The sequence below is a fragment of the Pongo abelii genome, chromosome 1, assembly GCF_028885655.2.
Source record: "Pongo abelii isolate AG06213 chromosome 1, NHGRI_mPonAbe1-v2.0_pri, whole genome shotgun sequence".
NCBI classification, from domain to species: domain Eukaryota; kingdom Metazoa; phylum Chordata; class Mammalia; order Primates; family Hominidae; genus Pongo; species Pongo abelii.
This window is the reverse complement of record NC_071985.2, coordinates 4,667,328-4,691,177: the sequence shown is the minus strand read 5'-3', so window position 1 is coordinate 4,691,177 and position 23,850 is coordinate 4,667,328. Positions and strand designations below refer to the sequence as shown.

At 37.7% G+C, this 23,850-nt stretch overlaps 1 protein-coding gene across 1 annotated transcript in view; it reads right to left on the bottom strand.

Annotated features, from left to right (window-relative positions):
- ADSS2 (adenylosuccinate synthase 2) overlaps nucleotides 1–23,850 on the bottom strand; it is a 43,185-nt gene that overhangs the window by 2,573 nt on the left and 16,762 nt on the right. The window contains exons 4-12 of the mRNA XM_002809232.6: nucleotides 21,489–21,539; nucleotides 13,216–13,282; nucleotides 12,843–12,950; nucleotides 11,725–11,806; nucleotides 9,090–9,216; nucleotides 7,695–7,849; nucleotides 6,570–6,694; nucleotides 4,913–5,010; nucleotides 217–366 (exon numbers count right to left, since the gene is read on the bottom strand). Coding sequence (XP_002809278.1) covers nucleotides 217–366; nucleotides 4,913–5,010; nucleotides 6,570–6,694; nucleotides 7,695–7,849; nucleotides 9,090–9,216; nucleotides 11,725–11,806; nucleotides 12,843–12,950; nucleotides 13,216–13,282; nucleotides 21,489–21,539 — 963 coding nt within the window. The remainder of the gene's footprint in view (nucleotides 1–216; nucleotides 367–4,912; nucleotides 5,011–6,569; nucleotides 6,695–7,694; nucleotides 7,850–9,089; nucleotides 9,217–11,724; nucleotides 11,807–12,842; nucleotides 12,951–13,215; nucleotides 13,283–21,488; nucleotides 21,540–23,850) is intronic.

The window sequence follows — 23,850 nt, the reverse complement described above, 5'->3', positions numbered from 1 at the left end:
ATTAGCCAGGTGTGGTGGCACGCACCTACAATCCCAGCTACTCGGGAGGCTGAGGTAGGAGAACAGCTTGAACCCAGGAGGCAGAGGTTGCAGTGAGCCGAGATCCCGCCACTGCACTCCAGCCTGGGACAGAGCGAGACTCCGTCTCAAAAAAAAAAAAAAAAAAAAAGAGAGCGAGAGAGAAAAGAAAGTTATTCACAAAGTGTTTATGTTTACCTGGAATTTGAAGCTCATCTTCAATAAATCGAACATAGTTTTGTGCATTAACAGGTAGTTCTTTAAACGCCCTTGCATTTGATATGTCTGTGTTCCATCCTGGGAGAGTCTTATATTGAACTTCAACTTTATTTAAGACTTCTTGGTTTGCTAAAAGTTAAAGAGGACATTTGTTCACGGCACACACTGCTTACTGTCAAACAACTTTTTGATATATTGTAGGTTCAAAATCTCTTTTCAAAATCTTTGGAGCCACATATGTTTTGGGATTCAGAATTCTTCAGGTAGTAGAAAGGTAAAACAGTGCAAATACCATCTGGGGTAGTATTCTATAATCAAACATATTTCTGCAGCAACACATATGATCATTCGCTATAAGAGGATAAAGATTATGTAATACTAACATTAGTTCAAGACTGGTTTTGCTGCCAAATGAATCTGGGTGCCAAACTTAAAACTTTCCAGTTTTAAAGCTTATTGAATTTCCATTCTATTGATTAGGGATTGTAGATCTGCATGACAGCAACTTCACAAAAAGAAGGTCTGCATACCTGCTGTCTTCTGAGAAATCTGTGGTTCTACTTGAAATTTTCTTCATTATTCTACCTATTTTCTCTGTATCCCTTAATGGAAACTGAAAATGTACTAAAGAAGAGTTTCTTTGACTTGAGTCAATACAGTGGATGCTATGGTACTCTGCCCAGATTTCTCTCAAGACTGAGAGCTGTGGGAGTTCTGCCTGCTGAACCACTCACAGTTCAGAGCCTCTGCAGGACTCGCCCTCCACCGAAGGGAGCTGCTGCCCCACAGCAGCCCATAGCCATTGACTTGTCAATGTAGGAATAGAAACAACCTGGGCACTTAACCTTAATTTGGGACAACTTTTAAGGGCTATGTTAGCTCCAGAGCTCCCTACGGGATCAGCGAAGGCTTTTTTGCAACTATATTGCAGTGCAATTTTTCCCTCTGCCTAATCCTGCTTCTCCCACTCCCTCACAGATGTTGTTGCTCAGTGCACTTATGAGCAAATCCGCCTATGTGCAAATCTCTACATTGGAGTCTGTTTCCTAGGGAACTCAATCTAAGATAGCTGGCACCAGGAATGGTCAGAGGAAGATAGCTCTAAAATGAGAACTAAGAGGCAGGATCATTGGCTAGCTGGCTGGCTGGCAATGAGGACTGCCACTGGGGTACATAGAGTATGGATAGCCTCTATCTGAGGCACTGAGATTCGAGCACGTGTGGAACAACAGAACTGGATGGCTCTTGATGAATGCTATTCACGAACTGGAGAAAGATAATGAAACCTGTCTGGCAGAGCTTAGACAAAATTCCATCTCCCATAGCAGAGAGCAGAAAAAGACAACGATTAAGATAAGAATTCAATCATATAGACTGCAAAGCTCCAGAAAAAGCTGAATTCTGCAATCCAGCAAGTTTGCTATAGCAAAGTCAGAGCTTTGTTTGGGAAAAAGTGGGGCCCTGAGACTCTGAATGGGACATCTGAGTTGACACACTTGAAACTCCTGAATCCCTAGATTTTCCAAACTCTCTGGGTCTGCAAAATGTTCCATTACTTCCTATGAAAGGCTGTGGCATCCTGTTGCTTGAAGATGATGCAGAGGCCTCTGTCTTGCAAGGCAGCATGTGCCCATCTCACATCCACCTTTACCTTCCCCCTCCTGGCCAGTAAATAACTAGGCTCAGGTCCCAGTGTAACCTGGCTAAGGAAGCACTGAGCCTACTAAGGAAGGAAAGGTAGCGTATTCTAAAAGATCTGCAGGAACAAGCCAACATTTGCCAGTAGGTACCAAGAGAGTGTATATGGAACTGGATCCTGAGGATGCTGGGTCAAGGGGGGCAGCAGGTGGTAGAACGAAGTTGAGTAAGAGTATATGGGTATGGGACTATCCTCTCATGATGCGTGACACAGAGATGATGAAAACATACTGCTAGGAATGCTCTTGGAAGCTTAGAAAAAGTAATGAACCATACTAAGTAGGTACGCCAGAACTGCTGTTGTAGATGGTAGGAGGAATTAAGAGAATCAGTGGGGCTTCCATTTCTAGTCATCATAAAATACACAGTTCCCGACCAGCTCTCAAAATGACAACTCTTTCTAGGCAGTGGACGACAGGCAGGCACAAAGCCATGGCTCCTGGGAGAGAAAACTCATAAGCAAGTCCAGAAACCACCCAACTTTCTGCCTAGGGACCATTTCCTGACCACAGTTCAGAACACTGGTGTCAGCAGAGAATGGCAGCTCCACTGACCTGGGGAGGTAGATAGCTGACTTCAGGAAAGCTGAAGCAGCTAGAATCAGCAGGGTCAGGCATCAGAGAGGAGCTGTAGAGAGAAGGGCCCCCCAGAAGTCCATGTGAGAGTCCCATGGCTACAGGAGGACACCACAGGTAAAGAGCAGGACCATCAGAGGCTTACCAGATCTCAGCCGCTATACAGTTGGGGGTGGAACAAAGACTCTAGAAGTCAGTAGTGCTGCTGAAAAGGAAGGGACAGGGTACACTGGTGCTCCAGCACTGCTGGATTGAAGAGATCTCATTATTATACCTTAACTCTCCTGGCATCCAGCAGAGCCACCAGAAAGGCTGCTCTTTAAGAATAAAAGCCACGCCCTTGAGTGAAACCTATTACAAACCTCCCATAATGAAGCCAAAAACCAAGCTCTGCCAAGATCTATAGAAGAGACAAAATTTGGAGACTGACTCATACCAGCTTAAAGTTTGAAAAACATCTTGGGTTTTCCAAGTAACTACACACAAAGCATAAAACCAAACTATACAAGTTCAAGATGATCAGTGAATAATTCAATCATCCCCTAAAACAAGGATCAACACTATTCAGAGGAAGATAACAGAATCTGAGTCTCTTTAATATATCATCCACAATGTCTAACAGTCAACCAATGACTATCAACCGGTAGTCATTAGGCATAGAAACAGTGATCCACAACCAAGGAAAAGAATAATCAAGAGAAACCCGAGATGGTCTAAATGTTAGACTAACAGAAAAAAAGTAGCTAATATAAATTAAGTAAATTTCATTGTTATTGAGTGAACAGATAGGGAATCTCAGTAGAGAAATAGGAAGTAGAGAAGAGAGCTAAATGGAAATTCTACAAATAAAAATTCACCAGTGGGTTTAAAAGCATATTGGAGATGCTGATCAGAATCATTTACCTCATCCAGTGACTCCATTCCTTGCCTGCTGGCTTTGGCACATGAAATCCAACATGATAGGGGGAGCCTTAGCTTAAAGCTTAATGGGACTTTTGCTTCTACTTTCCTGCTGTGATAGCCACAGTAGGGGCTAATTTACACCACTAACCTTCCTCTTATAAGTTTCCCTAGGAAAGACAACAACCAGAATCCCACAGGAGCTATTCCCAGAAGGTTGTCAACTTATTTTACCCTCTTTAAGCACTCTCTGCTGCTGGTGGGGAGTACTGCATGTTGCTGATTCATAGCTCAGTCTCTCTCCAGGAACTGCTCTTGGCCAAAGGGAGCTACCTCACTTGAGGAACAGCTCTTATTTCGTAGCTAGTTGTTGAGAGGCACAAAGTTCTGGCTACTTGCCTCAATTTAGTATAACTCTAAAGGGCCACCCTAGCTCTGTGGCTCCCAATGGGATTGGCTGCACTGTATTTCAACTAGTCCCTCTGCTTCCTTCATAAGTGCTACTGCTGAAAGCATTCTCTGCTACACTTCTTGGATACAAATCTCCATCTCGAGAGTGTTTCCGGGGGATCTTGACCAAAAACGGCTTTAAAATTAAACACATGAAATGGACAAGTTTTATGTTTTGTTAGTTTTTAATATTTTAATTAAAAGAATTTGCTGTAATGTTCTAGAGAACATTACCATAGACGGTAGACCTTGCCACATGTCATTACACTTGGTTAGACTATTCTCTTTGGTGTTTGAAGTTATAACTCTTGAAATAGCTTTGTAAATAGAATTAAGAACCAGGACATAACATATACCGCAACAGCCAGTTTTCCAAGTGAATATTGTCCTACAATGGCAGTACATACTTTTTTATAAGACATCTAGACTCCCTCTATACTTACATACATGTAAGACAAGGAAAGATAATATGCATTTAATTTCTAAGAACTTAGAGCTATCCTTAATTCCTAAGAAACAGTAGTCATAAGGTAGTCATCAAGTTTTATTAAGCTAGTCAATATTCCTTCATTTGGCATATTCCTAATCCTTATCAAATGACTACTACAGAATAAAGGGCAGAGAAAGTCATTCATGGGGCCTGAAGGATAGGGAGGGCTAATGTACTGAGAGCCAGCTTAACAAGACAAGGGCTCTTCTTACCCCTCTTCTTATTCACTCTAAACAGTGGCATACTTTCCCAAGGAAGGGAGAAACACCTCCAAGGAAATTACTTTCAAAGGAGGGAAGATGAGACTCAAGAGCAGTAGGGCTGGGCTCAGAGGTCCATGTGTTTTCTTTTGAGTTTGAGCACATGCTTGTTGTGACCCAACACCTAAATAAGTATTAGCTATGAACCAAATAACTAATAATAAGTGAGCAAATTTGCACTAATCATAAAGGGCATATCAAGCCTATCGCTATCTATCACAAATTATATGGAAGACCTTTATGAAACTGCTCTAATACATTCACCTTATAATATCCTTTAGATATTGCCTAAAAGAAAATACCTGGGATATGAGGTATGATTTCACCATCTAACTTGTAAGCAACTCCAACTTTGATTTCCGTAAACATGTCCAAAATATCCAACTTGGTAAGTGCCAACCTAATTTTGGAAGAAAAGGCAATGTTAAAAGAGCAAACTCTTAAAGGCTCTAATATCTAATTTGATTAATGCAGGAGTAAAGAAAAATTCATGCAAAGCTTAAAGTTCTAAAGCAATTCTGAAAACTGGTTAGGATTATATTTTAAAGCGTGCCACACATAAGACACTAGAGGACAATATACACTGAGTTACTTTGCTAGTAATTGTAACAGATTTTCACTGATGAATTTTGCTTAGCTTTCTTTTTTGATTGTTTTGAGACTGGGTCTCGCTTTGTCACCCAGGCTGGCGTGTAGTGGCACAAACACGGTTCACTGCAGCCTCAACCTCCCGGGCTCAAGCGATCCTTGCACCTCAGCCTCCTGAGTACCTGGGACTACAGGTGTGTGCCACCAGGCCCAGCTAATTGTTTTGTATTTTTTGTAGAGACAGGGTCTCACCAGGTTGCCCAGGCTGGTCTCGAACTCCCAGCCTCAAGCGATCCTCCTGCCTCTCGGCCTCCCAAAGTGCTGGGATTATATGCATGAGCCACCATGCCCAGATCAGCTTTCTTATGATTGATGAAGAAACAACATGTATTTGTGGGAGGGCTGCCTGGAGTTAAGGTTGCACTGTGGCCGTGGAACACAGCAGAACTCACTACACTACATGGATGATTAAGATACATGTACATTTACACACATGCCAGCATCCCTCAGTTCTTCACTCTGGTTACCATCACCTCTACCCTTCTGGTCAGAATTTGTCAAACAGTGAGAAAAACCACATCAAGGACCTCTTCGTGATACATCAAAATTTCCCGACAAACTGACTGGAAAACAGGTTTTAAAGAGAAAATCTGCAGAAATTAGATAACAAACTAAATTTGGGATTCTCGTCCAAAAATTGTATTTTTAACTTTATTGTTATTTACTGGAAGTTCAGTCTAATACAGATATGAATACATTTATTTACCTATTCATGTATATGTATTAATAACAACTTAACTTTCCCTGAGCATTTTCAGTTAGCCAGGCAGTGTGCTATAGGCTCTCACTATGTTTCTCACCTAATTTTTAAAATACCCCTATGAAGTAGGTAATGCTGTTATATAGATTTTAGAGAGGATAAAACAGAGGCAGAGGATGATTAACTTGCTCAGCTACACAAGCATAATGCACAGATCTGAGATCTGAATCCAGGAACTCAGACATTAAGCCCACGTGCCAATCACTAGGTACATCGCCTCCCCTCTGTACGTGCTCATGGTGTCTGTGCTACCACCTGTCTATCTATCCACATATCTGCCTACATACCCTATTCTGCCTGCCTCTATACTTACATACATGTAAGAGTATCATGATTCTTTTCAACAACCTTGGATGTCTAGGAGGATAACTTGGGGTCTCTCTCCTTGTGTACCCTTCCCCCTATATCTTGGTCTACTTCTGCCTGGCACTACAATTTCAATATGGAGTCTAAAGAGTGAAATTTTCCTATTAAGGTACTCCACAAAATTAAACCTATGGCCATTAATCATCTATGATTTCCTGAAATAAATGTTTCTGAAGAATACTCACGCAGTAAATCCATTGATCATATGAGCATATTTGAGCAAAACGAGGTCCAACCAGCCACATCTTCTTTTCCTTCCAGTAGTTACACCAAACTCTCTACCCCTTGTTTGTAATAATTCTCCAATTTCCTACAGAACAGAAAATTGAACTTTAGGATTAGAATAGCAGTGCTATACATCTGGTGGAATAATATATAGCAGAGATCATAGCAAAGCCTCTTTGAGATAAACATCTTTCAGGTAATAACTAAATTGAAGATAGAATTCCACAGACATGATGAATTTTATCTGAGGGAGGCATTATTTGGAATGCTTCATTTATTATCATTTTTTTAGTCAATATTTTTTACAATGTTATACAGATAACTTCCTAAAATTTAGATTGACAGATTAAGAAAAAAACAGTATTTATTAAATAGACAAATCCAGCCAGTTCTTCCAAGAGCTGTAGTTTGATGCTTTTCCTGAAAACCATAAGGCAAATATATCTAATAAGTCACTGATATCATAATGCCCTTCTGAAGAAAACTAAGATCGAAAACATGCTCAAATACCTAAGCTAAGGTCACTCCCTACAATTTGTTTTTCCTATGATCTACCGAAGTCCTTGATTTGCCCCTTTCTGCCTAAAGCTATCATTTCATTATCTCTTATATTCTGGCATCATTATAAATACATAGTTTTTGTTTATTTTTGTTGACTTTATTTTATCTTTTGAGACAGTCTCGCTCTGTTGTGCTGGCTGGAGTGCCATGATGCCATCTCAGCTCACTGCAACCTCTACTTCCTGGGCTCAAGTGATCCCCTACTCAGCTTCCCCAGTAGCTGGGACTACAGGTGCATGCCACCACACCCAGCTAATGTTTGTATTTTTTGTAGTGACAGGGTTTCACCATGTTTCCCCGGCTAATCTTGAACTCCTGGGCTCAAGTGATCTGCCTGCCTCTGCCTCCCAAAGCGCTGGGATTACAGACAGGGGCCACCACGTCCAGCCAAAATTATGTATTTAAGAAAATGTTCTGACCAATCGTGCAAATTAAGTGAAGGGCACAGGAGACAATAATTCATTAAGAAAAAAAGAAGAATGAATTTTTAATACATTTTGATTATTTACTTAGAATAGGCTTACATTGTCTTGCTCTGTAGGAAAGGCACCAATACCAACTCTAGTTGTATAAGCTTTCACAACTCCATACACTTCTCCAACATTTTGAGGTGGCATACCCAAACCAGTACAAACACCTCCAACAGTACAATTTGAAGAGGTTACAAAAGGGTAAGTCCCTAAAAACAGAAACAGACATTAAAATATAGTAGACACATAAATAACACATTTTAAAACAGAATTACCGTTACAATTCTCCATTTGAGTATATTGTAGGTATCTAACAGATCTCAACTGTAACTGCCCTCTCAAAGACTCAGTGTTTTGCTTTTTATTCATTTTAGCTGTAATGACATGAAAACGAGGTTAGAGCTTTAACGGAAGTGCTTATACAGAGAGGCTCCTTGAATGCATGTACAGTTACTGACTCAGCTCTTTATAGTAGCTACTCACTTAATGGATTATGAAGAAATTTAATGCTGAAACTCATCTACTTGTTTTCATAGTTTCCTGTTAGTGTAAAACAAATATGACTCCCTCACACGAATATTTAAAGTGTTGTAGCAACCTGGAGTGATGGCAACACAAGAATTTTGTAGTATTCAACATTTCCCCGGCTTTTAATCTCTACTCAGGGAATAACCCTCCAATTATAAGAGCTAATTAAAGAGTGGCATACTTTCTCACCCCCAAAGATCTCCTTTATATTTAACTATTCACTCTACCAAGTAGACACTCTGTTTTCTTTCCAGACTGGCTAGACATATTATGGTATCAAAAATACATATCTACTATACAGAAATACACTTTCTTCAATAGTTTACTTGGAGTCAAAAGCCAATGAAATGTCAGTAAAAGCTGAGAACAATCAGACTAATCATGAGAAATCATGTTTAAATGAAACGGTCAACAAACTAATGAGGCAGTAGTTTGAAGAAAGAAGTTAAGCATTAATTAACCTTTTGAAGATGAAGGAAATGCTCTGAATTCAGAGTCTCATGCCCAGGGAGTTAATTTATGTAAATAAGCTTTTATAAATCTTGCTTAATAATAATGTACACATTTTTAAAAGGTTGAATTAAAGATGCAGATTCTTCCATAGCATTTATCTTATCTTATAGTTCCAGGGTTTGAAACTGAACCATAAACCAATGAAAACCACAATTTACAGAACCTCAGACCTACTGAACTCAAATGATGATTTTATTTTTCTAATAAAATAGGGAACGTAACACATGTATTGTGTGTTCTGCAATATTCCTTTAAAAAGAGTGCCACAAGATGACAGATTTCATCATTCCTGAATACACAAGCTAAAAACATTGTTTTAAAACTCCTTAATGCTAACATTAATTATTTATATTTTAACTACTTAGGGCTCAGTTAAGCTCCCTTAACTATAAATTATATCTCACTTACCAAAATCAATATCTAATAGTGCTGCATTTGCACCTTCTACCAAGATTTTCTTTGGTGGTCCATGTAGGGCCTCATATAGAAAATAAACTCCATCTCTCACCATTGGTTTAATCCTTTCCATATAACCCTATACACAAAGACAAAAACCAATTTCCATGTATACTAATAAACGTTTAACATAACCAGAACAAGAATAAATTACCTGACTTTATGACATGAAAACTGACAAATGCAAAGTAGAAAAGGGCTGGTGACGGTGCTCACTCTATTGTAACATTTGGATTAGCTCTCATCTCTCATGCTGATTTTCCAGGAACAGAAAAGAGGCATTAGCTCAACAAAAACCAGAGATACAGTGAAATTCAAAGGTTCTATATTAACCTCACTGCAAATAAAACCCTCCCAGCAAAGTAGTCATACTTCATAAACCAGCTTTCAGGAAAATAAAAATAAATGACTATATTACATTGTGCTTTTAAATTTTGTGAGGTATTTGAAAAGCTGCATTTATAATATAATCCACAAAACCGTAAGTTTTTTATTTTATTTCATTTTTTGAGACAGAGCCTTGCTCTGTCACCCAGGCTGAAGTACAGTGGTGGGAACATGGCTCACTTGCAGCCTCGACCTCCTAGGCTCAAGCGATCCTCCCACCACAGCCTCCTGGGTAGCTGCACCACCACCACGACCACCTACATTTTTTTTCTTTTTTTTTTGGTGGAGGTGAAGTTGCCCAGGCTGCCCAGGCTGTTCTCAAGTGACCCTCCCACCTCAGCCTCTAAAGTCCTGAATTACAGGTGTAAGCCACTGTGTTTGGCCAAACATGAATTTTGAAACTTGCATCAGTGATTCTCAAAATGTGGTGAGGGCCACAAGTTACACTGCCAAGCATGCAACTATTAGTGATTGATTACTGTTATTCTTTTAAATTTTATCCTATTACTGTAACATGTCTATCTCTACACTATTACTAGCAGATAATGTCCAATACTATGTAACACATGGGCATTATAAAAATTTCTCAAAACAGTTAATTGTTAGTACTACTGCTTAACTTCAGAACTCAATTAAAAATGTAAAATAACCAAGAGCTTCCCCTAAGGCCTATAGCATAACTGCATGAAACCTAGGTTCAACTATGTTTAAATATGTAGACTATTATGGAAATTCCAGAATCTACTCATGAACCCACCTGAGTGTGTTAATACCCATTGATAAATGTATGATCACTCCTTGGCTCTAGTCGTCAATTTCTGACTTATTCCTGTTTTAGTCCTATTTTATGCCTGAAATGACCCCACTAGTCATCACATTCCTTGTTCCTTAAAATTCTGGTTCAACATACATTACCTATAAGAATCTTCTTACCCAATTCTATTTATTATTCTTCACCTACTTTACATTCACATAGAACACATGTAAAATGGAATTGAAAAGCCATACTCATAGTTTGGCAAGTAAATATTTCCAAGTTGCTAGTCAAAAAGTTAAAATATTTGTTGCATAACAGACTGGGTATGGTAGCTCATGCCTGTAACCCCAGCACTTTGGGAGGCCAAGGCAGGCAGACTGCTTTAGCTCAGGTGTTGAAGACCAGCCCGGGCAACATGGTGAAAAACCATCTCTACCAAAAAAAAACCTAGCAGGGTGTGGTGGTGTGCCCATAGTCCCAGCTACTCAGGAGGCTGAGAGGGGAGGATCCCTTGATCCTAGAAGGTCAAGGCTGCAGTGAGCTGTGTTCATGCCACTGTACTCCAGCCTGGGTGACAAAGCAAGACCCTGTCTCAAAAAATAAAATAAAATATTTATTGCATAACTGAATAAAAAGAAAATGGCAGTCTATTCTACACAACAATCAGTGCACTGAAATACAAATACCTAACATTTAGAATGTTCCTTGTAGGTCATATATTTTTAGAACTTAGTGGACGGGCAGACCTAAGGTCTGCATTTTTTCTAGAATGGCATATGAGGTTTGTAGATTCCTACTCAGTTCTGGAACTGATATTGATACTTATCTATAGATGAGAAGAAGTAATAATCAGATTCACAGGAAGCAGTTTGAAGTTCATCAAAAAGGTGAAAGAATGAAGAGGACAGGAATTTCAACTACTGAACAATGTAAGCACCACTGACACCTAATAGTTGCCAAGAAAAGACTAATCTTTGGTCAATTACCTTATTTGTCTCTTAAGAGTACAGTGCTAAAGAATCTGGCCCTATGGGGTTATCCTTCCTAAATGGGTTGGTTAGCCTGAAAAGTTCTCACTCAGCCCTTTGCTGATCTGTCCTCCAATTGTTAGAAGTGATTTTTACATAATGCAAATCTAGTCTCCTTTCTGTTCAAAATTTCCTAGTAGATTTTCATTATCTCCAGGATAAGATCTAAACTCCCTGTCACTGTACATGAGACGTATGATCTGGACTCTGTCTCCTTTACTTCAGGTAATCTTCCTGCTCCCTACTCAATATTTTTTCTAAGCCATATCATGTAAAGTCACTCAAACATACCATGTCCAAGACAAACAATTTCCTTTGCCAGTTCTTACCCAAAGCCTGCATGAATGAAAAGATCTAGATGCCAATTTGGCAAACAAGTATTAAAAAGAACATTAAAGAGGTCAGAAAGCATTACCTTGAGTTTTTGTAATTCCCCTTCAATGTCTATTTCCAAAGTGGGGTATATAGATTTGTATTGGTTAGCTAGAACTTTAAACCTGAGAAACACAGATAAATCAAGACATTACCACTCTGTAAAAAATATTTCAAATAATATCATTTGATTCAAATGGTTTCTGCAGATGGTAAATGATCTTAACAGCAAATTAATCCTGAAACTGAAGTTACCTTCTGAGAAATAAAATTTAATAAAGGAGATCAGCCATATGAATAAGACAGACATTCAAATTATTTTTTTACTCAAGTTTAGGCATAGCAACAATATAATTAAGGTGATATGTGTGTAGGTAGGGAAGAGAAATGGAATGACTAAAATCTGTAAACACAAAAGACTTAAATCTGAATTAACTGTATTACACTGTACAAAAACAAAAGGGGGCAGTTTACATGACACTTGTAAAAGAGGGAGACGCAGCCATTAGCAATCTAATAGTCTTCAGTAAAGGTGCACTGCCAGTGCAGACAAATGTTAAGTGGTTGATTGAAGGGGATACAATGTCATTATAGCCTTGATGCCACTTGTTATTATACACAACTAACTCCCTATCATGGAGTCACTGAGTAGCTTTTTGATGACTACTAGGTTTTCCAAGGAGATCTGGCTACAGAAAGCATGTGTTAAGGTAGCATCTGTGTTTTTCAAGTTGAGCTTGGTATACAATAATTCACCAGTATCTGAGAGCTAATGATTTCTGGGTGGGAGGACATAAGGAGTCTCCAGGCCTGAAAATGCAAGGATCAAGACCTTAGAATGCAACCACCCAAGGACTGCCACAGCCCCTGGAATCATTCTATTTCTCAGGAAACCATTCCATATTTCAATTCTTAAATATAACTCTGGCTTTGTCTTCTTAGGACATTCTATTAAATCACCGTCATGTTATTTTTCATGAAGTTAATCTGTAACCAAGAATGAATTAGAATGTAATAAAAATAACTTTAATATTTCAAACCTTAAAAAAGCCAACCACCACTATTTAACTAGAATACCGACTGTATCATTTTGAACCCTAGGTTTAAAAAAAAAAAAAAAAATGCATTCATTCCTTCCATTTTGAAACACAAGTTAGTTACCTCTCAGAGAAGCCATCAAAGTCAGAAACAAGGTCGCACATCCTGAGTCCACTCCGAGCAGCTTTGGATGAATAAACTGGGCCAATGCCCTTTTTTGTTGTACCCAAACTTAAAAACAAATCCAAACAAGCTTTAAGTTAGACACGAAAGATGTAGGTCTTATGGTCAGATCATTACAGTGAATAAAGTTACATATGACTATTTTCTGTTTATGTTATTTCTTGCTAAGTATATGTCCATAATCCTACTGATTTTCTCTAAAACAGGATATTCCAATGCTTATTTTTCTTAAACTTCTGGTCTAGAACTAAAATATAAGGGTCTGCATATGCTTAAACTGTACCAAAAAAAAAAAAAAAAAACCCACACATACTTTTTTCCTGCTTGTTCTTGTCTCTGTTGTTCCTGGATACCATCAGCTGCTTGATGAAAATCAAATACTGAGGGGAAATAAAACCACAGTTGTTGAAACAAAGATAATACACAAAAGCAAAATCCACTGCATTTCAAATTAGTGAAGTTATAAATCCCTTCAGCCTCATTTCAGTATAATAAACACATTTTTAAAAGCGATAATGGTAGAAGTTTATAACACCAACTAGTACATTAATATGAAAATGTCTGATCTTTCACTCTTATTTATTGCAGTCTATACTATTTTAAAAAATAAGTCATTAAGAGGGTAATTTTGAAACATCTTGCCCTAAAATTTAACAAAGGTCAATTTACAAAAATACTCTTTTTTCTTCAAGTTCTGGACTCCAAGAATCTAGGGCTCATGTTGACACCTCCCTTTTCCTCACTAGTCTCGAGCTTCCATCACCTCTCACCAAAACTGCAGTCTCCTAATGTGTGTGTGTCTTTCCATTCTTAGACATCTCTAATCCAAATGCTGTCAGGCAGCCCAAGCCATCTTTCCAGGACACAAGTACAGCATTCACACCTCCCCTGCCCTGAAAACTCCACGGCTTTCCACTGCTCTAAAAAACAGACAAAATTCTTTTTATTATCTGGCCTCCTTGCACAGTCTACACTTTCATCTTATACCATGCTCTGCCACCCTCACTGCCCTCTGGCCACACTGGCATTCTTTGCAGCCCTCAGCTACAAGGCATGTACTTCTGCATGAAATACTGCCTCTTTCTACACCTACACATAACTTGTGCTCCCTCTCCCCCCTGCCAATGCTCTGAGAGTATTAGGATCATGTCAGTTCAGCCTACTAGTTGATTTCCGGTGCAAACATGTCCTCAAATATCTACTGACTCAATAAATAGATGGTTTATAGAAGAGGCAGAACTAGAATTTTGGTCTCTGAACTTCTAACCAAGGCTTCTTGTTTTCTGTTTTGTTTTTAAACAGCTTTATGGGAATATAATTTATACACCACAAAATTCATCCATTTAAGATGTACAATTTACTGATTTTTAGCATATTTAACCATAGCTTCTTTTTGCTAACGATGGCACTGTTTCCAAATAATTAAGTTGAAATGTGTAGATGTTTAACAGAAAGACTGATATGAGGTTCTTGGGATTAGTGGTAGCATCTGTAAAAGAACTATTTAGAAGTATTAGAAGACTGATATTGAAGTTATAGATAGTGAAGCTAGAAAAGTCTGATAACCCAATCTAAACCCATCCTCTGATTAACCCTGCCCCTAAAACCATGTATGTACTCTTCTCTAATTCCCTCCTTTTGAGACACTACGAAAACTATCAAGGCAGTCCTCCCCCTTTGCTTGGCAAGGTTAACAACCATAGCTTTTTATGATCAACAGGTTTCCCTGGTGTGTTAGTAGAAAAGTTTTGATGCTGTACATACTAATTAGTTATATTTCAGAAGCTAAATATGTGTGATTTAAAAGTATCTAGTAAGCAATATCTGTCTTAGTACCACACAGTTAGATAAAAGTAACATCTTTAAAGCCATATCAGTATACTACACACCAAAAGATATCTATCTACAAGAATGCTCAGGGTAACAGTATTTGTAATATCCCAATATTGGAAACAACTCAAATTTTCATCAATGGTAGAATGAATGGATTTTTAAAAGTGTGAAATGGTCATATAAAGGGATACTATACAGCAATGAAAAAGAATAAAATACTCTTTATGTAAACAATAATTTTGAGCTATAAGGGTTAGTTTATCATCATGTTCCCATTTCATTGCCCAAGCAATAGTCTTTCTCAGTTACTTGAGAGGCCAGAATAGTTCGTAAGGTCTGTTTAAACCCTGATTTTACAAATCAGTTATGACAAGATTGAGATCTTAGAGTACGCCATTCTCATTTCTTTTGAATAAAAAGACAGTTGAATGTAAATATTTTGTTTTCTATGCTCAAATAAATTTAAAAAGCAACTGACAACCCACAAATAAATGGATGATGGAAAGCAGGTGAACCATATTTTTCAGAAATTAATTTAGTACCTTGTCATAGAACTAATGCTTTCCTTGGTTTTTCTAGGCCCCAGGAAGCAATTACTGTAATCAGAATAATTACTTTCATAAGACTTCATCATGGCATAGAGCATTAATGCCTCCACTATTACTGTTTTGAAAGAACAGCCTTAGAATATCTGTTTCACTTTCTACAGCCTAGATATTGCAAACAAAAAAACCATCATAACTGTGCACCTTTAGTTAAGTTTATTAACAGGATTTTAAAATTTTTAATTTACTATTATAGTTAAGTTTTATTAATATGATTAATGTTACACTATGGTTGGTGGGAGACTTGGTACATGTGACAGCCACTTTGCTTGCTTTCTCACATCTCCCTGAGGTCTTTACTCAACTGTCACTTTTCAGTGAAACCTCCCTGGCCACATTATATACAATTGTAGGCCCCTACCTCCTCCTCCAAACTGCCTGCCATTGCCTAGCTCCTTTCTCTGAGTTACTATTTCTCCTCAGAACTGAGCACTATACGCCATGCTACATCGATTACATATTTCTATTGATATGATTTGTTTTCACTAATACATGATATGCTCCATTAAGGGATGCTTTTGGTTTTTTCTGCTGCTGAATCCTTAGTGCTCAGCACCATACCTGACACAGTAGGCATTTAATACATAGATATTAAATAAAAGAACAGACACCTAACAAATCCGGATTTCACATTTAAATTTTAAGTGTCTCAACCACTTCTCAGGCCATTTTCCCTGAATAAGCATCTCTTATAGTACAAACTGAGTTATGAGATTCAGTGAACAGGGCAAAAGGTTAATGCAATAGGTCCTTGCAGTAGTATGCTAATGTAAAGAACTGGCCGGCAACTTAATAATTTTTAAGTTTCCTTAAAAAAATCAACTGTTTAAACCTTCTAAGTGAAATATTTGAAGGTAACTCAAGTAACATAAAAGATGCATATTATAGCCCCTAGAGCAACTACCAAAATTCATAGATTCATAAAACAAGAGGTATAGCTAGTAAGTTAACAGTGGAGATAATATTAAAAATGTTCAATAGAAAAGAAAGCAGGAAAAGAACAAATAAAAAGAAAACAAAGAGCAGACATAAATCCAACCATAGTGATAATTAACTATAGTAAAAGTAACTAGTCTAAACATTCCAATTAAAGGATAAAATTTTCACAATGAATAAAATGCAAGACCCAACTACATTTTGTCTATAAGTAATACATTATAGATCTAAAGACACAGATATGCAAGGATTATCAGAGGATGGAAAGCGATACGCCATGCAAACAGTCATCTTAAGGCAACTCTAGTGGCTATATTAATATCAAAGTAAATATCAGAATAAGGAATATTACCATAAAGAGGATATTGTGGTATTAACAATAATAGCTTATTAGATACTTTTAAATCACATAATACAAATTTAGCTTCTGAAATGTAACTAATTAGTACATACAGCATCAAAACTTTCCTACTAACAGCACCAGGGAAATCTGTTGATCATAAAAAGCTATGGTTGTTAATACCAAAGAGGATATTTCATAATGAGGAAAGGTTCAATGCATCAAAATCAGAATTGTAAACATACATGTACCTAACAGAGCTTCAATGTGCATGAAGGAAAAACTGACTGACTTGAAAAAAGAAATAGACAAATCCACAATTACTGTTGGAGGTTCAGCACTCCTCTGAGTAACTGATAGAATATACACATAGAAAATCAGTTGGGATATAGGATTTGAACAACACTATCAAACAATTTGATTTAATTGGCATTTAAAGAACACGCCACTCAACAAGAGCAGAGCACATATTCTTTCTAAGTGCAGGAAGACATTATCCAAAACAGACCACATCCTGAGCCATAAAAGAAGTCTCAACAAACTAAGATTAGGATCATACATATTCTCTGTTCACAATAAAATTAAACTATAAATAAATAATAGAGAGAAATCATGAAAATCTTCCAATATTTGGAAACATTAACATCATACTCAACTTATAGGTTAAAATAGAAATTATGTTATTTTGAACTGCATGGAAATGATTGTAAAAATAATATTTGTGGAATATAGCTAACATAATTACATGTGTTAGAGGAACACATGTAATTTTAAATGCTTACATTAGAAAAGAAAGAGGAAGCAAAGAAGGAAGAAAGGAAGGGAGGGAGGGAGAGAGGGAGGGAGAGAGGGAGGGAGGGGGAGAGAGAGAGGGAGGGAGGGAGGGAGGTCAGTTGGTCGAGAGTTCATGATCCAAGTTTCTAAAGAACTACAAAAACGAGCAAATTTAAACCAAAGAAAGTAGAAAGAAGAGAAAGAGCTGAACCCAGTGAAACAGAAAATAGAGAAAATGGTTATTTTTCGGGAAAAAAAATCAAAAACCCACAAAATCAATAAAATGGATACCAGGAATAAAAGAGGGACATTACTGAAGACTAAAAAAGTTACCAATATTTCAGAAGTTAGATGAACACATTTCTTTAAAAAACATAAATATCTAAAACTGGCACAAGAAACAGAAAAATCTGAATATCCTGATATCTATTAAAGAAATAAAATTCATAACCTTCATGGAATTCATAAAAACTTCCTCACAAAGATTTTCTATAAAACATTTAAAGAAGAAATATTACCAACCTCACACATAACTCTTTCAGAAAAATAGAAGGCACTAAAACTGAAGAACAGACAACAAAACTAAAGAAAACTACAGAGCAGTATTTGTCAGGGTAAAAACAGTACATCTTGACCAAGTACAGCACTTAAGTTAGCTGTTGGGTGTATACATATATGAATAAAATACATAAAATTCTTTCCTTTGTGGACACAACCTGTGTAAGATGTTTTACTGATTGGGGAACTAATGACCAGAAAGGAAATCACTTGCCAGAGGATCCATAATCAAGATTTGGACCCAGATCCCTCCATTTCAAAGCCTATAGTTTTTTCCATTGTACTACGCTCCATATCACCCAGCACACTTTTATACAGAATCTCATATTATGGAAAATTTTTAAAATCCTTGGAAATAAATGAACATTCTGAAGCATCTATATGCCAGATCCTGTATTTAGTTCTGAAATGAGAATTCTAATGCCTTAAATTACAATGGAGCTTACAGAACTGTCCGTTCAGTGCCATGGTGACAGGGAGAGTCTCTAAAGCAAAGATCGAAGTGGTTTCACAGCAACGATTCTCAATTTTCCGATTAGTTATTTGATTTTTTAATGATACTATTTACTCCTTTTCACTATTATAGAATTGACTGTACTAAAATACATGTTTCTGGCCGGGCAGCGGCTCACACCTGTAATTGGGAGGCCAAGTCAGGTGGATCATTTGAGGTCAGGAGTTCAAGACCAGCCTGGCCAACATGGTAAAACCCTGTCTCTACTAAAAACACAAAAAAATAAGCCGGACATGGTGGGACATGCCTGTAATCCCAGCTACTCAGGAGGCTGAGGCACGAGAATCGCTTGAACCCAGGAGGTGGAGGTTGTAGTGAACCAAGATCATGCCACTGCACTCCCGCCTGGGTGACAGAATGAGACCCTGTCTCAAAAAAATAATAAAACAAAATAAAATAAAATAAAAAATATGTTTCTTATAAGACTTTTTAAGGACCCTAGGAAGTGAACCTTATAGGCTTTTAGTAATATACATTTTAAAGCACAACACATCCATTATTACACATATTACTACTAACACCTAAATTTTAGTCTGAGCTTATCTTCTACAGGCTCAGTCCTCTGTCAGAAATACTTTCCTTTAAGGACATACATTTATGGGAAAAAATAATTAAAGAAATGTAATTATAAATAAAATAATAATATTCATTTACATTTATTATGGTTAAACCACATTACTTTCCTTTTACTCTAGGCCTTTTGAACCCTTCCCATTACTACTTTGTTGTTTTGTTTTGGTGGTCTAAAGTAATTAAGTAACTTGCTTAACCTCTATGTTGTACCAAGGATGGAACTGTTAAGTGACAGACCCAAGGCAATTGCAATGAAGAAGGAAGATGGAGAATCCAGACAGGAACAGGGATATGTCTCTTAACACTACGCTTTTTCCAACAGGCTGATATCATCAGCATATATTTATATCTGCACATAGCCCAATTATCTAATTATATACACTGATGCTATACGTTATTCAAACGGTAGGTGTTAGGGATTATTCTGTTTTGCAATCCTAAATTGTGGTATGCTGATTAAGATACTGAATTTCACAGAGCAGACAACATAACAAAAAGCGATTGGAAAGTTCTGAAGATAAGCAGTGGTTTTTATCATCTAATGCAGCACCTTGCTTTATCCACAACAGGAACAATGGATACCAAAAAGCTACACATAAAATCATGAAGGTAAAGAAGATAAAGATGCCTATTGGTAACAGAATAAATAAAGCTAATGAGTAGTAAGTGTAAGCAAACAAAAATGCTACAAAAGTACTTCACAAAAACATATTTTTCCTTATATACCTAGGAGACTGCCAGTAAGAAAGAATATTAGTAGGGCCGGATGCAGTGGCTCACGCCTGTAATCCCAGCACTTTGGGCGGCCAAGGTGGGCAGGTCACCGGAGGTCAGGAGTTCAAGACCAGCCTGACCAACAGGTGAAACCCTGTCTCCACTAAAAATACAAAAATTAGCTGGGCATGGTGGCACACCTGTAATCCCAGCTACTCAAGAGGCTGAGGCAGAAGAATCACTTGAACCCGGGAGGCAGAAGTTGCAGTGAGCTGAGATCACCCCACTGCACTCCAGCCTGGGTGACAAAGTGAGACTCTGTCTAAAAAAAAGAATATTAGTAACACTCTATTGCTTCCTATATTATAGAACAATAGTGATATATAAGTTTAAAATTCAAGTTCTAAGATAAGCCAACAAACAAAATATAAATATTTTTAAAATCAGAAGCTTAAAATGGGCAAGAAAAATGACAACCTCCTTCTTCTGAAAACCAAAACAAAACCCTTTTGTCCTTATCCAAATTGCATGTTATCATTTGGGACTGCAAAGCTTCTTTGTTTCCTTTGTTTTTTGTCTTAGTTATGCATCTATGCCATTAATTATTCTGGAAATAAAAAAGGTGTCTTTTAAATAAAAGTTTTACTGATAGTAAGTATAATCAGGTGAAATATAAACTACTCACAAGCTTACTTTATGTTAAATACAGAAGTATTCCACATTTTATCCAGTTACACTAACAAACAGCTATCAAAGTCTTTGTATTCAAGGATAACCAGTCTACTAATAGACAACATACAGCACAACAAATATTAACATAAACCTGTTTTTCAGTAAAAACAAAAAATTGTTCTTTTCAGACTTTACAGATTAAGAAGCCTGTGGCAAACAATGTAATGAAGCGGCCAGTTTCATATAAAAGCTGTATGTTAATCCAATAGAGTTTACTTCAAATCAGTTATCTTATTGGGTTACTAAGATTATACATAGGATTCAAGTCTGTGGCTGTTATCCGGAGGGACCGTTATTTGATTTCTGTGCTTGGCTGAGAAATACTGTAAGTATCTTGATGAGGCTGCCTTTTAAATAGAGGCCAGTATTAAAGCTAGAGCAGCTACTGCCACAGGACACATGCATATTTAAATACAATTTAAGAGTGCAGATCAATCACAGAGAAGTTTCCTACGTGGTTTTTACTTATTTCTTTTCTGGTTATTGTCTCTTAAATCATGTCACTGCTAATTAACAATTCCATTGGTTCTGAAAGAGAAAAATAACAGAGAAGAAAATCCCAAATTTATTGGTAGTGGTTGAAATTTAGGTTAGTCTGAACAAAATCTGAATCACTTAAAAAGCAATAACTATTACATTTTAGGCACAAAGAGTCACTCTATCTGCAAAACGGTACACTTATTTTTAAAAGAATATTACGTGTACAAATAAATGTTCTTTGCATTTTGATGTGGCTTATTTTTAAATAGAATTAGAGATGTCTTATGAAATACTGCTTGTATTATAAATTTGCTTAGCTAACCTTTTTTTCAAACAGGTAAATTTCAGCCTAGACTTCGCTAAAAAAGAAAAAAAATTAATGAGTCTTTTTTGTATTTAGAACTCAATTACTACAATCCATCCTATTTACGCTAAATAAAAATAAAAGACAAAATTAGTTACTACTTTCATATGATAAATTTCTAATAAAAAGATAGTTAAAAATAAATGCAATATATCCACCTTACCAATATGAGCTCTGTCAGATATAATAAGCCTTTTTTCCCAGCCTTCTAGTCCTAGAGAGAAAGGGGAAAAAGATATATTTAATTGAATATTTTGTATAGCAGTTTTAAAATCTTAATATCTTTTTTTTTTTTGAGACAGTCTCGCTCTGTCACCCAGGCTGGAGTGCAGTGGTGTGATCTCGGCTCACTGCAAGCTCCACCTCCCAGGTTCACTGCCATTCTCCTGCCTCAGCCTCCCAAGTAGTTGGGACTACAGGCACCCGCCACCACACCTGGCTAATTTTTTTTTTGTATTTTTAGTAGAGACTGGGTTTCACCATGTTAGCCAGGATGGTCTCGATCTCCTGACCTCATGATCCGCTCGCCTCAGCCTAAGATCTTAATTTCTTTAGAAATATGTCTAGGGCAGGCGTGGTGGCTAACGCCTGTAATCCCAACACTGTGAGAGGCCAAGGCAGGTGGATCACTTGAGGCCAGGGGTTCGAGACCAGCCTGGGAAACATGGTAAAACCCTGTCTCTACCAAAAATATGAAATTAGCTGGGCGTGGTGGTGGGTGCATCTAATCCCAGCTACTCAGGTAGCTGTGGCACGAGAATCACTTGAACCCAGGAGGCAGAGGTTGCAGTGAGCCAAGACTGTGTCACTACACTCCAGTGTAGATGGTGGAGTGAGATGCTGTCTCACAAAAAAGGAAATACAATCTCTAAAAGTGTTTTTTACTGAAGCAATCAAGTTTGTGTCTTTTCCTCTGTATAGGAAACATCATGTCTAACAGGAGTTTTCTCACGTCATTGATTCCATACATAAATTCACTCACACGCTATCTTTCCAAATGTCTTGCTCTAAAAGCTCCAAATTCAAACCAGTCACATCCACATACAATACTTCTAGCAATCCAAAAGGCAAATGGTAGAAAAACATCACGCTGGGGAGGTTAGGTACCTGGCAGGGAGAAATTTGCTAGGGGAGGTTAGGTACCTAGCAGGGAGAAATTTGACAGAAGGGAGTTAATTTTAGGAATGGCATCCTTTCCCAAAAGATAGTTATAACAAATATGGGCTGGGTGCGGTAGCTTACGCCTGTAATCCCAGCACTTTGGGAGGCCAAGACGGGCGGATCACCTGAGGTCAGGAGATCGAGACCATCCTGACCAACATGGTGAAACCCCGTCTCTACTAAAAATACAAAAATTAGCTGGGTACGTGGTGGCGGGCGCCTGTAATCTCAGCTACTCGGGAGGCTGAGGCAGGAGAATCACTTGAACCCGGGAGACAGAGACTGCAGTGAGCCGAGACTGTGCCACTGCACTCCAGCCTGGCAACAGAGCAAGACTCCATCTTTTAAAAAAAAAAAAAAAAAGTAAAGAAAATAAACTTTTTCACTAATTCTTCTAAAGTACTACTGTCAATTACTATACTTACTACAGTAAATTGTGAGATATATCTGTCTCCCCATTTAACTGTGGGAGACCTAGAGGAGGGGCTGTGAGCTTTCATAGCACAGGGCCTGTTACCCAGTAAGTGGTTTTACAAGTTATTTTTGGCTGAGAGCAGTGGCCTATCATCCTAGCACTTTGGGTGGCCAGGACAGGAGGACTGCTTGAGGCCTGGAGTTGGAGACCAGCCTGACTGACACAGAAAGACCCCATCTCTACAAAGAAAAAAAACAAAAATTAAAAAACCTAGCCAGGCATGGTGGCATGTGCCTACGGTCCCAGCTACTTGGGAGGCCAAAGCAGGAGGACTGCTTGAGCCCAGGAGTTAGGGGCTCACTACTGTGTTCACGCCACTGCACTCCAGCATAGACGACAGAGCAAGACTGTGTCTCCAAAAAAAAAGACGCTTGAATGAACAAATGAATCCAAATCGACATTTTTCTTTAAAGACAATATTAAAGACAAATTGCTAAGCTGCAAACATTTCAAAACTAATCTTTAACAACGAAAAATTTGTTTTTACCTGCAGATTTATTTTTAAAATATATTCCTTATAGATTAAGGAGGAGAACCTCCTCGGTAATGTGCTAAAAGGTAAACCTGGAATATTAAGCCTCCCCCTCTACGGTTGTTTTGACATACAAACATGTATTCTAAAGTTAGTTTAGGAGATATAATAAAGAAAATAGGACCAAGAAATTCAGTACAGTAGATAAAGAGCAGGGTTCGATAGGCTAGAAGGAAAAAGGGAGTAGGGCAAACTTATTAAAGGAGATGAGAGCAGAGAGCAGCATCAATATAAAAATCACAGACTAGGTCACAGGTAAAAATGCAGAAAGGAGAAAAGAGATGGTAGCAAAGACAGGGTTCTGTAAAATCACATTTAGTGGTTAAGAACACTTGAGGACAGATTGCTACTTTTAAA